Genomic DNA, 16,880 nt, shown 5'->3' with positions numbered 1-16,880 from the left:
ACATTTCACGAGTCGAGTGCAAATCGATTTGGCGACTTTTAATCGTTTCAATGCTACTGGCCATTCATGCATGAAGCACAAATATTAGAAAGTACCCTGTTCGATGTGGTATCGATCGGGTAACTTCCTATCGATTCGCCGAGAATCGGCAAAATCGATTTGCGATCGAAGTCCTCCCAATATAACCAAGCGTTTAACCACGACGCTGATTAACTTTCACGTTCGTAGTTAGCTAGAAAATAACTTGGAACGATAATCGACGAGCATGTTTCTCGATGTTCCCTCCGATTACCCATGGCGAATAGCCATCCGACTATCCTGAACTCTCCACTCGAATTTACCACATTTCCTAGCAAAACTACTTTCGAGATACGTCCTTCTTCAGTTCCAAGCGAATACTTTCATCCTCCCTCTGCAATCCACCCCGGAGATCTCCTTAGGTTAACGTTCTACTTCAAGTTTAACAGTCCTCCTAAGTCTTCTTTTCTTTCTATTGATACTTAATCATCCGTTGGTCCCATCGATTTATAGTGTTACTGATGTTGGAGAGAGGTTTTAATCTGGCCGAATTTTGTAGTTTGAATAAGGTTTTGTTATTATGAATGTTGTACAGTGGAGTTGTTTAGCGAAATTTAGAAATCTTGGGCTTGTTTAACTCGGATTTTCGTAATTTCGTTGGATCAGTGATTTGTGGTAGATTTTTTGGTATTTAATTTGCAAACAATGTTGTGGTTTTGTTACACGTATTTTATATACGTAGCATGAATATTAAATATTCTTCGATGTGACTGCTTCCTTTTTTTTATTTCGCGTATAAATTCGCTATAGAATGCATTAGTGTATGATCGCGTAGCACTGTACGACGAGAATATCGTACAGATGTACAAAGAATCACCTCGAAGATTATCTTATCGTTCCAGAGGACGAATTCAAAACGATAATTTCCCAGGAATTTAGAAAATAATTCTAAAAATTGCAGCAATCACGAAACCAATCGCTTTTTGAAACTCGTCCTGTACATTCAACGAAAAAATCTTGTGAAGTAGCAGAAACGTAGTTTAAAAGCAATTATTTCGTAGATCAACACGTGCAATCCGTTTCATTCAATTTTCATTATATTTTCTATTGCAAAGGTCTCTTAATTGGTATCATTGAGGTTCATGGCAATTTCGAATTGGATTATCTAATATTCAGAACGTAACGTAGAACGTAGAATGCAAAATGAAATTAAAAATCCTAAATTTTAGTAATCCAACGTGAATCATAGTCATTTATGATGCAACGATAGTATTCGAAGATTAATTTTTAACAGACAGTTTTGGTTCATAGATAGCTATGATAGTTAACTATCTATGATATAAAACAATACAAAAACTACGAATTGAAATTAAAAAAAATACTTTGAAATTAAATATTTAATTAAATATTTAATCGAAACTTACCTACGATCTCATAATACCAATTGGGGTTGATACCCAAAAATCGCTTGAAAGTCTCGTCCACCATTAGAGGAAGAGATGAAAATGAGTATAACCGGCGAGAATCGATGGGACCGCGGTTAGTTCCGTTCTTTTCGTGTTCCTGCCTCCCAGGAGCATCGTACGTATAGCAAAGCCAGGAGAAATCGTGTCGTGGAGTAGAGCTATTTTCCAAGGGGTGGCTCGCCCCCTGGAACCGGTGCGGGGGGATGGGCACACCTTTCTAGGTCGAGTGGACGTTTCGTTCGCAACGGGATAATTAACGAAGCGAATGTGTGTGTTTGTGTGTGTCTGAGCATGCCAGAGACTCTTCTGTGTATGTGTGTGCATGTGTCTGTGTATGTAGTTAGGCGAGTGGGTGATAGAGGAGAAGAAAAAGAGATAGGTGAATGGATGGTGAAGGAAAAGGAAAAGAGTTGGACGAGTAGGTGGCAGAAGAGAAGGAAAAGAGATAGGCAAGTGGGTGATGAAGGAAGAGGAAAAGAGTTGGGCAAGTGGATGGTGAAGAAAAAGGAAAAGAGTTGGGCGAGTGGATTTTAAAGGAGAAGGAAAAGAGATAGGTGAATGGATAGTGGAGGAAAAGAAAAATAGTTGGACGAGTGGGTGGTAGAGGAGAAGAAAAAGACAAAAAAAAGTGGGAGTCGAAGCATCACACGCACCATTTAAATAGGAGTTACACGCGTACACATACATTACATGAGGGCACAAATCGTGTGAATAGCTTTTTTTCAGCGAGAAAACGGAGAGCACGGGAGTGAGTGAGGGTGCAAGAGAGATTTAGGGTAGGTCGACGACAGTGCCACGAAATTATAAATGCGAAAGTAACGGAGATAATAGGGAATTAAAAAGGGGACGAGGAGCAGAGAGAAAGGGGAGAGAGAGAGGGAGAGAGAAAGAGTAGGCGAGCATGTAAGAAGGGGTAAGATAGGGTTGGAACGCGAGCAACTATACAGGCGCACAGAGAAAAAGAGAACGGTACGGAGAACCTCCATGTACATAGTTATTATATATATAAATATATAAATATATAAATATAAATAAATGAATAAATAAATATTATATATTATTATTATTAATTAATTAATTGATCGATATTCGGTAGGTGCGTAAGGGAAAAAAAGAGAGCAAGAGGATATAGACTCTACTGAAGATATTCTAAGTACCTTGTCTAACACGAATATAATTAAAGAAGTGAAAACCGTGTGAGTGAAATAAAGAGAATGAATGGGAGAATGTTCGAAGTTAAAAGAAAAAGCAAGCAATCGTTGCCCAAAGTTATTTACGATAATTTTTCTTTCTCTTAAGAGCGCGTTTCCGTTCTACGAAACCGCGGTACGATCAACCTTGGCGATCGGTTCTTTCTCTACTTATCACGCCGTTATTTCTTTTCCTTTCATTTCGATAGTCTATAAAATGAAGATCATCGATCGTCATGGCTTATCGAGCCCGGTTATTTAGAAAAATTCGAGACGTACGAAAATTCGACGTATGCCGAATGAAAAGAGAGAAGAACACACGTGTACTGTAGATAATTTCTTGTTACGGCGCCGCCGATGTCTCGTTTCGTGGCTCTCTTCTTAATCGGTTTTGATCGATCCGCGAGGTGCAGGGCTATAAAAAGATTTCTCTTTTATTTTTATCATTTTCTAACTGAACTCTAACTCTTTTTACTTTTTTGTCGTTTTCACGTCCATTACTTCCTTTTCTACGAATGAACGATATTCTATTCTAAGGTCCATCTTCCTTATGGACAGAAAAAAGAATAAATAAAAAAGAAGTGAGACACACGAGACGCGACACGTCGGCGCTTCACCTGTGCTCAAGTTGTTTAAAACTATTAGTTTGTTAACTAAGAAGCGAGAGAGGTTGGAAGAAAGAGAGGGAGAGAGAGAGAGAGTGAGTTTGAACGAGAGAGAGAGAGTGAGTTTGAAAGAGAGAGAGAGGGGGAGAGAGAGGATGAACGAAAGACTGGAATGAATGAGAAAGAGTAAACGAGAAAGTGTTAATTAATAATTCCGCGTGGAAAGCGGAGCCCGATCGCGGTCTCTCGTTTCGTTCGACGTTTGTTCTTTCTTGTTTATTTCAAGATCGACTTATGATCGTCGACAAGGAATAAACGATTCAAACATAGTAGATCGTTAAATGAATGTGAAGCAAAGAGAACAGGAGAACGTCGAAGAAAGCGCGCGAGAAAAATCGTAGAACAAAAGGGGCGGTTGTATTCGGGCAAGAAATACTGAAAGGAAAAAAAAACACGAGAGCGATCGTCTTTTTTTTTCTTTTTTGTTCGTTGATAACGAAATTGAACACGAGGGTGAGGGTGGGGACGGGGCGAGAGTGGAGGAATTTGTTTTTTTTTTAATTCGGGGGTTGTGGGTGGTTATAACGAGCGTCGTCGTCTTCGTCAGGTCCCCCCGCGCTTTAATTGTGATCTTTTTTTTGTGTCTACCCTTTAGTTTCCATTTGATGATTATTTTATTATTATTTTATTAATATTATTATTATTAATATTATTATTATTATAATTATGATTTCGTTTAATAAACTGTCACATTAAAAGACAAACGTCTGACTTGGCGGAGGAAGTGACAGACTGCTAGTGTTCTTCTGTCACGTCATCATCTTCCTCCCCTGAGACTACCACCAGCCCCCATCAATTCGAAGAACCCTCTCCTTTCTCTTCTTCATGAACATAAATCGCGTGAAGGAACTCCTTATCCCTAAGTACGTTTCTTTTCTCATATTTCTCTTAGGAAACAGAGGTTCTTCCGTTTTATTCTATTATATTTTTAACAACGCGAATTTGATTTACAGATTGAAGTCACAGAGTTGATTCCAGATAGTTTCTCGTCATAGAAGAACCTAATCTCAAAAAATCTTTTCCCTCCTTTGTCTTCCACGATAGATTTTTCCACTTGTTCTTCTCTTTTTAGTTGTCTTCTCATCGTTGTACTTACTACTAGTTTGCCCTCTGTTCTGTTCTTCCGTTATCTTTTTCTTTCCTTTTCCTTTTTTCTTTTTTTTTTTTTTCTTTTTTCTTTTTTTTTTTTGACGATAAAATCTGCAGTGAGATGCCGTCCATTATGCTTTCGGAAACTAACGAAGATTACCAAGGGACGCGGAGGATCGATCGTTCGCGAGCGCAAGTTCCTCAAGCTCGTTGATTTCGAGTCGACGAAAAATGGAATTCCTTTCTCGCGTCTTGTGGGTTTTTACGCGAATCACGCGTCGATCTTTGCGGATAACGATAAAAATCGGCCACGAAAAAAGGCAATTTCACAATACATCAGAGAATTCATTTTTCATAAACTTAGGGTATCGCGATTAACGTTGAAATTAATATTTCTTGAAGTACTAGGACTGTTAATAGATGCTTCACGAGTAAGACGAATAAGCTGTAAGCGTTCGCTCGTTTGTTTTCGTTCGTAGTTGTAGAAGCGAAAATTGTTAAATTCTTTGTCGTTGTACCATTTGAAAAATACGATACTGTTGAAAGGTTAAATTTTAATAGAATGTAGATAAAGAGTCTTTAGAATCGTAGAATATTTTTCTTCTAAGGAATGATTAAGAATTTACATTGAATGTATCAATCGCTTGCGGAACCATCGATCCTTTCGATCCTCACGTACAATCAGTTCCTTTCAATAAAATTTGTTCATTTTCTGGCAATGAATAACTGACGCAAACAAAATGATAAATTGTCGAGTCATGTACAATACGTGAATTGGTCTGCCAAAAGAATAGATGGAGAACAAAAATGATTGGAATGCTTGCGGTCTTTCGAAGAATAAACAAATTACCGCTCATTCAATAAAAAAATTTTATTTGACAATAAAAAATTACAAACTTTGCTGATTTTCTTTTTTCCTGTAGCATTATGAAGATTAAATTAACGGATAGACTTTTTCAGAAGGCCACAGGCATGTTCTTAATCGAAATCTCTTTATGGTTCCACACCGGGTCCCTTTAACCCTGAAACGTAAATTCATTCAGTCTTCGCTGTTTTCGCTGTTTTAATACTATGTACATACGCATTTAAAATTTCAAATTTTCTTAATAGAATAAAACGTGATAGTTTCATCGAATATTTCAGAACATTCTTTTGTAAAAAGCTATTGTTGAGAATCTTGGGTGTAAGAAGGTTAGGTGAAAGTACACAATGGTTGAAGAAAGTGTTTGAATATTTACCGTAGAAAACTTCTATGCATAGAATTACGCATGTTACGTATGTTATGTATATAATAAGACTATTTAAGTTTCATAATTGATTAATTTTATTCTCTGTTACGATACGTTTTCACTATTTGGAAGCAAAAGAGATTTCTTTACAACAATAAATACAACCACTATTTTGATTATTTAAATTTTATTTTACGCTCTCTGTGAAACATATATTTGCACATATTATACACGTACGGTTTCCATGTATATTTTCAAATTTGTTTCACACTTTATCACCAGTATAGTTATAACAGTCGTATCTTATTACGGTACTAATGAAATTCTAAAATGTTCCCTAGACATAAACACATGAGACACATATAACACAATATTCGTAAAACATTTCTACAAGTGTTCGAACACTTTCTCGGGCCACTGTATTGATCTTCTCGATTGTGATAATGATTTTCTTGACTGAGAGATGAGAATTGGAAAGACTGGTTACACTTTGTTTTACCTTTAATTGAATCGTTAGCGACGTAGTGGATCGAGAAAATTGCGAAACGTTTCTTGATCGATTGGCGGGGGGTGGAAAATGGAGTAGGCAATAGTTGCGAGGCGACAATGGGAGACTCTACTTCTCTTTATTATCTGCGGATTATCCGATCGATTCCTTTTGATTACCACGTTATGTAGCGATTACCGAACGAACAATAAATGTAATAACTTTATCCGTAATCCATTGCCCACGGATCTGCTCGATATTTATCGAATTCTTCAGGGTTAAAGCGACTGAGTATCTTCTTAAAAGCGTTTCTACGAAACCATACTCGTTGTATAATCGTCAATTTCGCGAAGAGAGAAAGGGTTACAAGCGTAACGAACACGTGCGTGTCTGCGTGTACGACTGGGTAATAAAATAAACGACCGTATAAATGAAGATGTATGATAGAAACGAAAGTGCAAAAGAGCGAAAGAATGTCGAAAAGATGGAGAGACTCACATAGGCAACGTAAGGAAAACAATATATTGATTATATTGCGTGGTACGAACAGAACTGTGATATTTTATTGTATAAATTTACGGAGGACAAAGAAAAAAAAAAAGATGAAGAAGATGAAGAAAAAAAAATATGAAGAACAAATCTCTAAACGGATATACTTATACGGTAGTAGAAACGCGCGCGGGATATTACTGTATTTTACAAAGAAGTGCATCCTTAAGCCATTTAAAAGAAAAGAAAAGAACAAAAAAAAAGGAGGGAAAAAGAGAAAAGGGGGAAAAAAAGAGAAAAGGGAGAAGAAAACGGACGCGATCATACGCAATAGCGTGCGCGCGTCTAGGCCGGGTATCCCTTTTCGAAGATTGAGTTTCACGTCAGCTTCCGCTTTACGTACGAACCGCCTCGCGGAAGCTCTCGCGGGGGCAAATAACCAAAGGAGCTTCTGTAATAATTAACGAAGAAAAGCTTCTGAAAGAGTTGAATCGAAGAATTAAAACGACGCCCTCTGTCCGGTCCATTATCAGCTTTAAAAGGAATACCCGGCGATTTTCGGGCCAATCGTGAAGCCCTAGCGTCTAATCGTTTCCTGTTTGTAAAGTATATATATAGATATATAATATAGATATATTATATATGAATTAAATGTTTGATAAGAGAGAAAGAGAGCGTGAGAAGGAAGTGAAAGAAGCGAAAGTGCGATACGATGAACCGATCAAGATCCGATTGCAACGTTATTCGTGAACGATTTTAAAACAGACATACTCAAATGCATACACGTGGTCTCGTGCATACAGACATCTACATACACACACACACGCACACACACACACACACACACACACACGCACACACACACACACACTCTGTTTAATAGTTTATATAGAGTAAGTAAAATACGCTGAATTACATCTGTAAAGTCTCGAACGGAAGATCACATTTTTTCGCGTTTACTCTAATCGTCCCTCGCCCGAGCCCCAAGAATAAAAATGGAGAAAGAATGTCGAAGAATACCGTGTTTCCTAATCCCCTGCCGATCGAGAAAACCTGACAGACAGAGAGAGGGGGAAAGTGAGTGGAATGATTCGAAGGCATAGAGAAATTGACTGATTCGGTTTTAATGTTGCTGTAAAATCTCGTAAATTTGCAAGGGGCGGTATTTTTTACTTTCGTTTGAATCACGAATAGCATCGGTGTGAAATATTTCCAGTAATTTTAAGAAATTATATAGACAGTTTTTAATGAATATCATGTTCTATAACAATTTTCTTTTTTGTTTCTGTATTTCTAATATAGATGCAAATTAAAGATAGAAACGTACAACGAACAGAATGCAAGAAAGATTTTATGGAAAAGCGGGTAGGATAATGCAAATTTTGAAATTTGAAAAGTAAAGTTTACGATGTTTTACAGCGATATTATTTAAGAACGAAGAATGAAACGAAATCAGGTGTTGCCACAAATTACGTAGAAGAGAAGAGGAGGTGACAGCGTAAACTGCGACCGGTGAATTCTCAGACAAAGATCACGGGAATTCGATGCCCGTTTGGACATGCTTAAACAGCGAGGAATACTTCGACGATGCTTGGAGAGAAGAAATTTTACAATTTTTCCTTGACATGAGAAACATTCGCTGGCCGCTGAGTGGCGGAATATTTTAATAAATGAAGGGGAAATCCACCTGAATTTCGCTCCAATCCGTCTAACGCGAATCTCCACGGTGTATGTAATAATTTTTCCTTAATAAAACACATTGGTTAAAAGCCAGAAGTACTCCATAATCTTAAGAAAATGAAAAACCATTAATAAACAGAGAAACCGTCACAGAAAAATTCTATACAATTCACGATCCTTAAATCTGAATCCTTTCATAATCCAAAGTAAGTACCTCCAGTGCACGTTGTTCTTAATCAGAGAATAAATAAAAATAACTTCGGGAAAGGTAACAAAAAAATTTACGAAACATGCTCTCGAAGTGTTCCACGAGACTGAAAGACCTGAAAATTTAAATAATCAAAGTCTTTCGTGTTCACCGTGTCGCAGTCTACATCCACACAACCAATTTCATCCCCTAACGACATCGCCCGCAAGAACTTGTCGTTCGAACGCAAAATCCAGTAATTTTCTGATCCCTGGAACGATGCGAAAAATCAGGAACCATTCTCCACGATAGATAGATCATAAAACGAGAGGAACAGTGACGAAACTCGTGCTATTAATTAATAAATCGTCGGCGTGTACGCATGAACGTGATACAACGAACCGAGACGATCATCGTTCCACTAAACGTTTTGAATATTATAAAAATAGAAAAAGAAAAAAAAGAGAGATCATGGAACGTTGCTCGTCCTGAAACAAGAAACGATCGCAGACTGAATAAAAAGAGAGGAACCGTGCGTTTTTCGTTTTCTTTCTAACGCGAGCACGACAACGGTACAAAAGAATTAAAAACTAAATAAAGGGAAGAAAATGAGAAAACGAAGATGAAGATGCTCGTGCGTTCTCGTGAAGCGAAATTCGTACAAGGAACCGGGTTCTTTTCAATGATCCAAAGGTTTCGTGATAGTCTTTATAAAAATCGTTGAACAAAAGCTCCTGGAGAACGTTTTTCTGTACGAATTTCGCGAGAGAAGCCTCATTGGTTGCAGCGAATCCTGTTCGAGGACGAAGAACGACGATCTGCGAAGGAGTTAATGGAATTTACAAGGGACTATAGAGGAACATCGAATAGCGGATGCGTCTTTCTTGGTCCTTGATCGTCTGGTGAAGCAAAGTATTGCAAAAAATGGAACCGGTGTTGTATTCATAATCGATTTTCAGAGTTTTTCGCGACCATTTCTTCTTGATCCCCTCTGTCTCGAGCAGACAGACCTTGTAAAACAAGCCCCCAATCATCGACACTAACTGTTCGTCCTTTTTAACAAATATAACAAAACTTACGTCTTACTAATCGAGATCGGCAATCCGGAAAGCCATAGCAGTTGATTTTTAATTTATAGTTCAATGAAATTAGAGAGTTCAGCAATTTTGATTATTGATAGAACTGCTACGGTATTCTGTGTTTGCAAAGTGTTTCATAATTCCTTTCCAAATGATTTTCACTTCAAAATATCTTTAGGCATATTTTTATCCCAATTTTAACAAAAGGGATAATTTTATTTAATGTAGAGATAATAAAGGAAATTTTAATTTATTAATTTGGTGTTTCAATGGAGAGAAAGGGTTAATTATTATTTTCTTTTTTTCTTTTCAATTAAAATGATATTTATTTTCTTGATAATTATAGTATTCATAAATTAGATTTTAGAGATAAAAAATGTTAAAATAAAAGAGGTGTGTTATACTTTTTTAAAAAACGAGTGAATAAAATGATATCCAATTTTAAATCCCGCGAAATATTGAATTTAGTACCAAATAGCGTACACAGGTGGCGCATGATTCCGAATAATCCTACGTCGACACCTTTGCAAAAATGCAGCAAACTAAATGCATCGATGCAGCACGTCGGTACAGTAGAAAATACATGTGCTTGCACCGCGCATGCGAGTGACCAAATATATATCATAACTGAGGGGAAATGTCATGCATAATCAGCTGGTCAAATATAGGTGAAAAGATGGCGGGCGTGCAACTTGATGTTGTTAGGTGTCAAAAGAAACAACTTTAACACGCTGTTCACTGGCTGTGTCGACAATATTTTGTTGCAAATGTGTAAATAGATAATTGCTGTACATGATGGCATTTCTCGAGGTTAGTCTCACATTTTATTCGAACATTTGATCGTATTTTATATGTCGTATACATAACCCCCTTTCCCTCACACGAAAACGCATTTATCTTTTAGTGGAGACGCTTCAATTTTTTTGATCTTAAAAAAGAAGTTGACGGCGGGAAAATAGCCACGGCTCTTGGTGTGAGTATTCATCGACTGAAATCGGATTTTTTCTGACATGATATTTGGTTATAGGTTAAGGCTATCGTGTTCGATGTATATTGTATGCTCTGTTGATTAGGACGCCCAAGTGACAGCAGCTACGAGCGGTAACGGGACTCTAGTATTCGGAGATTACACAGGCAATGTGCATTTAGTGAATAGAACTTACGATGTTACCACATTTCGCGCTTATGATGTCACATTAACGCTAGCTCAACAAGTCCAACATTCCACTTTCTTGTTCACCATTGGTGTTAGTATCATTGCATAATTGTTACACATTGATGCAGAGATATTTGTCATTAATGAAAAGTATGTTTCTTAGGAAGATGAATCAGGTTGTAATCCTACCATAAAGGTCTGGAATTTAGCTAAACCAGATAAACAAGGCAATCCAACATGTCTTCGTATAAGTAGAGCCATACCAAGTTATAGAGCAGTTCCTGCAACTGCTCTATGTGTGCATACTAGTCTTACATTAATGGCTATTGGCTTTGGAGATGGCTCTATTATGTTGTATAGGTAAAAATAATTAATTTTAATAATGGTAATCTTCTAATTTTCAAACATGTTTTAATACACAACTTTCAATCCTTAGGGGTGATTTAACTAGGGAAAGGAAAAACAAGATAAAAGTATTCGAACATACCAATTTTTCAGTTACTGGTTTAGCAATAAAATCTAGTGGCAAACAAACTCATTTATTTGTTGCTACACCAAATAGCGTTTTCGTATATAATATTACTGTTAAGGATCAAGAATTTAAATCTCCCTTGGACACTATGGGCTGTGCCAGAAAGTGTAGTGTTCTTGCAGAATCTATGCAAGATAGTCATTTCATGATTGGTCGTGATGATGTAATAACATTAATATAATTTTATTATGGAATGTATGTAATAAATATTTTTCTACTAATTAATTTGTATTACTTTAGGCAATTTATTGTTACACACCAGATGGTAGAGGTCCTTGTTATGCAGCTGGCGGTCAAAAAATCATGTTAGAGTGGTTTAGAAGTTACCTAGTTATTATAGCAAAAGAAGCTGCGAATGATCCAAGAACAACAACTACCATTTCTGCAAAACCGAGGTAAGGAAATTTTACAAATTCATAGTTTTTACAAATTCATTAAATATAAACTAATTTTTAAAATATCATATGTTTATAGTACTATAGAACCAATACCTCCAGGAGTGGATAAGCATGTAATTACAGTACTTGATATACAAAACAAATGCATTGTTTTTTCTGCCCCAATGTTGTCTGTGCAAGCTGTTCTATCGGAATGGGGTGGATTTTTTATACTCAGTGGAGATAGTAAACTTTATCACTTAGATGAAAAAGACTTGCAATCGAAATTAGCATTACTTTTCAAGAAGAATTTATATGATATATCTATAAGGTAGATAATTTCTACCTGAAGTTGTAGAAAATATTTCAATTATAATTATAATTGTATATAATTGTAATTTAATATTACATTATTTTTAGAATAGCTAAGAATCAACAATATGATGCTGAAGGTTTAGTCGATATATTCCGACAATACGGCGATCATTTATATTCAAAGGGAGATCATACCGGAGCGATAGAACAATATATTAAAACTATTGGAAAGTTAGAACCGTCGTATGTAATTAGAAAATTTTTAGATTCTCAACACATAGACAATCTAACGACCTATTTGCAAGCTTTGCATAAAAATGGGCAGGCAACAGAAGATCATACAACTTTGCTACTGAATTGTTATACGAAACTCAATCATACAGATAAATTAAAAGAATTTATCATGGTAAACAAACTATGACTAATTTGGGTACAAAATTTATCGGTAATTTTTATGATTATGTTATATAATGATTTTAGACAAAAGATAGAGAGATTGATTTCGATGTCGAAATTGCAATAAAAGTTTGTCGTCAAGCATCGCCGGAGGATGCTTTGCTGCTTGCAAAAAAACATGATCGTTACGAATGGTATCTTCGTATTCAAATAGAAGATAAACACGAGTACAAAAAGGCATTAGAATATATGGCTACTTTGGACTTTGAAGAAGTACGTTGATACATGCATTTAGACGTGCATCCAGATTCAATTTATTCGATTAATTTTGGACAATCTTTTAGGCAGAATCCAACATGAAGAAATATGGTACTATCCTAATAGAAAATGTGCCAGATGAATCAACGCAATTTTTAAAAGCCTTATGTACCAATTATAGGCCTTCCAATCAACCACTTGTAGATCAGGTAAAATTGAGGAATTAAAAAATAACAGATTTATATTGGTACAATAAAACATATACTTGTAATGACGTATTTGATTCAGGAAATGTTAGACGGTACTGTGGACCAACACATCGATAAAGCTAATCCAGAAGATTTTATTCACTTGTTTTTAAATAATTCAGAACGTCTCGTAGAATTCTTAGAGCACCTAGTAAAAATGAATACCAAGTTAGTATACCGAAATAAATAACAAGGAAAGTTCAATTTATATTCTACAAGTTAAATGTTTTAATACATAGGTGGAGTACTTTGGTATACAACACTTTAGTAGAACATTATCTTCATATTTGGTCAGCTTTGGATAATGATGTGGCAAAAGTACAATATGAACAGAAAATTGTACGACTTTTACAAAATTCGGAAGCGTGTTACGATAAGGATCAAATATTAATCTTATGCCATCAGCATAATTTCAGGCGTGGTTTACTCTTTCTTTATGAAGAAAGTAAATTGTAGGTTGAGGTAACTTACACAATCGATATTATACTTCAAAAATTTATAATGTATATTATATTATATATAGATACCAAGAAATATTACGATTCCATTTACGCGAAGGGGACAGTGAACAAATTTTAGCTACGTGCAAACGATTTGGACATCAAGATCCGAATTTATGGGTCCAAGCTTTATGGAGTGTTGCAAGAAATAAAGAAGCACCAACTAAACTTCTTGCAGACATACTAACCCACATAGGTATGTCTAAAATTTAATTTAATCATTCCAGTTACACATAACATTTTTAAATAAAATTTATATTGGACAGGTCAAGAAAGGCTTTTATCACCATTGATGGTTCTTGATGCACTTTCTACTTCACTTTCTTGTACCTTGGGCGATGTGAGAACCTATTTTAACAGTGTGTTACGAACGGAGCATAAACAAACACAAGCAGATATAGAATTATCTGAAAAGTATCGAGCAGATACTAAAAAGATACGAGAACAAATAGATTCAATTAAAAATAGTACTATTATCTTCCAAGGATCACGTTGCAGTGCGTGTCACCATCAGTTAGAACTTCCATCAGTACATTTTATGTGTCAGCATTCATATCATCAACAGTGAGTTCAGGTTTTATATCATATTATGTATAATAATATTTTATGATGTATTTTAACATGTACGACGTTATTCTCGTAATAGCTGCTTTCAAAGATTCTCAGAGAACGAAAATGAATGTCCAGCTTGTTTACCAGACAATAAAAAATTGTTGGATATCATAAAAGCACAGGAACAATCAAAAGATCTTCATGAAACATTTCACAGTTTATTGGATCGAGCAGAGGATCCATTCTCATTAGTTGCTGATTACTTTGGTCGCGGAGTTTTTAAAAAATTAATGGTGATCACAGATAGCGATAAGATGTTGTCTGCGTCGGTGGCAAAGTTTGATGAATCAAAATTGAATTATGGACCAGGAGCGGAAGCCAGGATCAGATTATCGGAGGGAAAGAACACAACGTTAGGTAAACAAAATTTTATTTGATTAAAAAAATTAATTTATTTACTCTTCAAGACATAGCACAATTTTTTATACAAATCAAAAATTTTATTATAGGAAAAACTGAAACTCATCGTTCGTATGATAATTATAATACAGTAGCGGATGATCGACTGCGATCTTATCCAAAATCAGATCTGTACTCTTCATCAATAGAAGCGAATATCTCTGGTACAATCAATGACATATCTAGTCCACGAGGAAATTCGAAGAAAGCTGTGCCAGTACCTATAAAGGAAGCTCGTATTCTAAACAGCACGACACCAAAATCATCACCAGTTCAAAAATCGTACGTGCCACCAAAAACACCGATTGTACCATCGAATCCATTCGGAGCAGATGACTACGATGAATCGAAAAATCCATTTGCCGAAGACAAAGACGATGACACTACTAATCCTTTTAAAGATAACGACGACACAAATCCCTTTAAGAATAATGACGATGATGACTATAATAAGAACCTGAATCCTTTTGGTAGATAAATTATATTTATTATATTCAACTGTTTCAACCACTAAACTCATGAATCACTAAAAAAGACAATTATGCGTTATTATTGACAAATAGGAATATTACAGCTTGCGAAGAAAAATATCGTAAATGTTATTGTCATATATAAAATTGTAAATTCATTACATGAATCTAGCTTGGCTTTTACCAGTATAATCCCCCACAATTATTCAGCCTAGGTGTATCATGAACTTTATATTGTTTTTTCTTTTTATACATGAATCACATAATAATATCTTTGGTGCTTTATGCAATTTGTAAAATGAAACTATATATTCACGTAGAAAAATAAGATATATAATTGTATATTAAACGATTAATTGTACATATATTCATTTATTATTTTTTTTTAATTTCAACATATATATTTTACAAAATGTCTGTTAAAGAATCTCATTCGATGAGTTTTATAAAAAATACTTTACATTTTACAAAAAGATACATTTACCAAAGTAGTTTCCAAATAGCAATTAACAAATAAGTTATGCATAATATAAAAATACTAGTCCAGTTATACATGATTTAAAATGTGTTTCCATTCACTTATTTGATCACTTATTCTGAAGGCATTCCAACTGTCTACAGTTTCTGGAATTCGTGGTTTTATAGAAACAGGAGTACAATATTCCTCAGTAGATACAGGTGTAAAAAAGTCAGAGAGTATTGGCACAACATCTTTTTGTCTTGGCTCTGGATCTTTACTACGAGTTAATCTGCTTGGCAATTGATTTTCATCTATGGATAAGTCTACCAAATCTTTGTAAACTGCTTCATCAAGAGGGAAATCTAAAGCAGTAGAAACCTAAAACACAAAACATAAGAGAATATTTTATGATCTTATAATTGTAAGCCATCACATTTTTACTACCTTTCCATTTATAAGATATTTATATGAAGCTGGTAAATGTTCAATATTAGTTATAACTTTTTGTTTCTTCATTTTATTTAATTTATTAATTGTACACATAATAGAATTATATTCTGGTTTTGCCAATTTTTCTCCAGAAATAATTGGCTTTGTATGAATGTTTTCATCTGTTTCTAAAATTGCTAAATCATCTGGCTGACTGTGTGATACTCCTGGACCTATGTATGGTTGTATTTTAGGACCAATTATATCTCTTACAACTTTACTGTATTTATAACATGGCATAATATCACGAAGTTTTGAATTTAGATTCTTTTTTATTGTAATTGAACTAGATGTCTTCTGTGTGACATTTAACTTTTTTGTACCAGTGCCAGCAGAAGAAAGTCGATTCTTATGTTTTAAAATGTCTAAATCTGTGGATTTTGTAGTTACAGTTTTAATATTTTTTTTAACAACTGTTGATTTATTTTCTTTTTCTCTTCTACCTTTAGTGTACTCTTTCTTTGAACCATTAATTTTATCAGAATTTTTTGATTTAAGTGTCTTGTCTAAACTTTCACTTTGTGCAATAGGAGAATCTGTAGAAACTGTTATGTCATTGTTTGGAAGTTTAATAGAAATTTTGGGAATATTAACTTCTTTAACATTTGCTTTAATATTCTGACTGTTGTTAGCATCATTTAAAGGATTCTGATTTTCTGTCTTGATAGTGTTTTTATCCAAAGAGGACGAAGTTCCAATTGAACAAGGAGATGCATTAGCATGTAATGTGAAGTTTGATGCATTATCAACAAGCTTTGAACTTTTATTTTCCTGATTGCCAGATATTTCATTCGATTTTACTAATTTAACAGGTTTATCTAGTCTTACGACACTTAGGATTTTCGGCTTATCCTTAATACCATTTTGATCAGTCAAGCTTTTTAATTCTTTTGTTATCGATTTATCAGTATCCGGTTGACAAAATCTTACTTTTGGTCTCGTAAAAAATTTCGTATCCTTAGACATTATACAGAAATATAAAACTCTGAGCTATTTTATTTATAAGAACGTTAATAACGAAGTATAGTACAGCGGTCTGATAACAAAGTACTTATATGAATGTTCAAAACATAACCTTTACGACACAGA

General features: G+C 35.0%; 2 protein-coding genes across 2 annotated transcripts; one reads left to right on the top strand and one right to left on the bottom strand.

The window, feature by feature from the left end:
- The first annotated feature begins 10,229 nt into the window (after positions 1-10,229).
- LOC117213584 (vacuolar protein sorting-associated protein 11 homolog) lies at positions 10,230-15,192 on the top strand. The gene is made up of 16 exons (XM_033459096.1): positions 10,230-10,389; positions 10,484-10,552; positions 10,653-10,826; positions 10,899-11,095; positions 11,172-11,430; positions 11,508-11,662; positions 11,742-11,975; positions 12,065-12,365; positions 12,440-12,628; positions 12,700-12,822; positions 12,902-13,029; positions 13,101-13,313; positions 13,385-13,557; positions 13,628-13,925; positions 14,008-14,330; positions 14,423-15,192. Exons 1-16 carry the CDS (start codon positions 10,372-10,374, stop codon positions 14,848-14,850), a joined length of 3,282 nt encoding a protein of 1,093 aa, XP_033314987.1. The 5' UTR covers positions 10,230-10,371; the 3' UTR covers positions 14,851-15,192.
- On the bottom strand, positions 14,900-16,858 carry LOC117213717. Its single transcript, XM_033459343.1, has 2 exons — positions 15,747-16,858; positions 14,900-15,680 (listed from the first exon to the last, which is right to left on the bottom strand). Exons 1-2 carry the CDS (start codon positions 16,755-16,757, stop codon positions 15,390-15,392), a joined length of 1,302 nt encoding a protein of 433 aa, XP_033315234.1. The 5' UTR covers positions 16,758-16,858; the 3' UTR covers positions 14,900-15,389.
- Between the last annotated feature and the right edge of the window lie 22 nt (positions 16,859-16,880).

Source organism: Bombus bifarius, unplaced genomic scaffold, assembly GCF_011952205.1.
Source record: "Bombus bifarius isolate JDL3187 unplaced genomic scaffold, Bbif_JDL3187 scf7180000007966, whole genome shotgun sequence".
Taxonomy (NCBI): Eukaryota; Metazoa; Arthropoda; class Insecta; order Hymenoptera; family Apidae; genus Bombus; species Bombus bifarius.
This window is presented reverse-complemented; position numbering and strand designations above follow the sequence as displayed.

Coding starts and splice junctions, on each gene's coding strand:
- LOC117213584 (XM_033459096.1), top strand. Junction 11,096..11,171: donor GGCTCTATTATGTTGTATAG/GTAAAAATAATT, acceptor TTCAATCCTTAG/GGGTGATTTAACTAGGGAAA. Junction 13,314..13,384: donor CTTTATGAAGAAAGTAAATT/GTAGGTTGAGGT, acceptor TATTATATATAG/ATACCAAGAAATATTACGAT.
- LOC117213717 (XM_033459343.1), bottom strand. CDS start 16,757: ATGTCTAAGGATACGAAATTTTTTACGAGACCAAAAGTAAGATTTTGT. Junction 15,681..15,746: donor AATATCTTATAAATGGAAAG/GTAGTAAAAATG, acceptor TTTGTGTTTTAG/GTTTCTACTGCTTTAGATTT.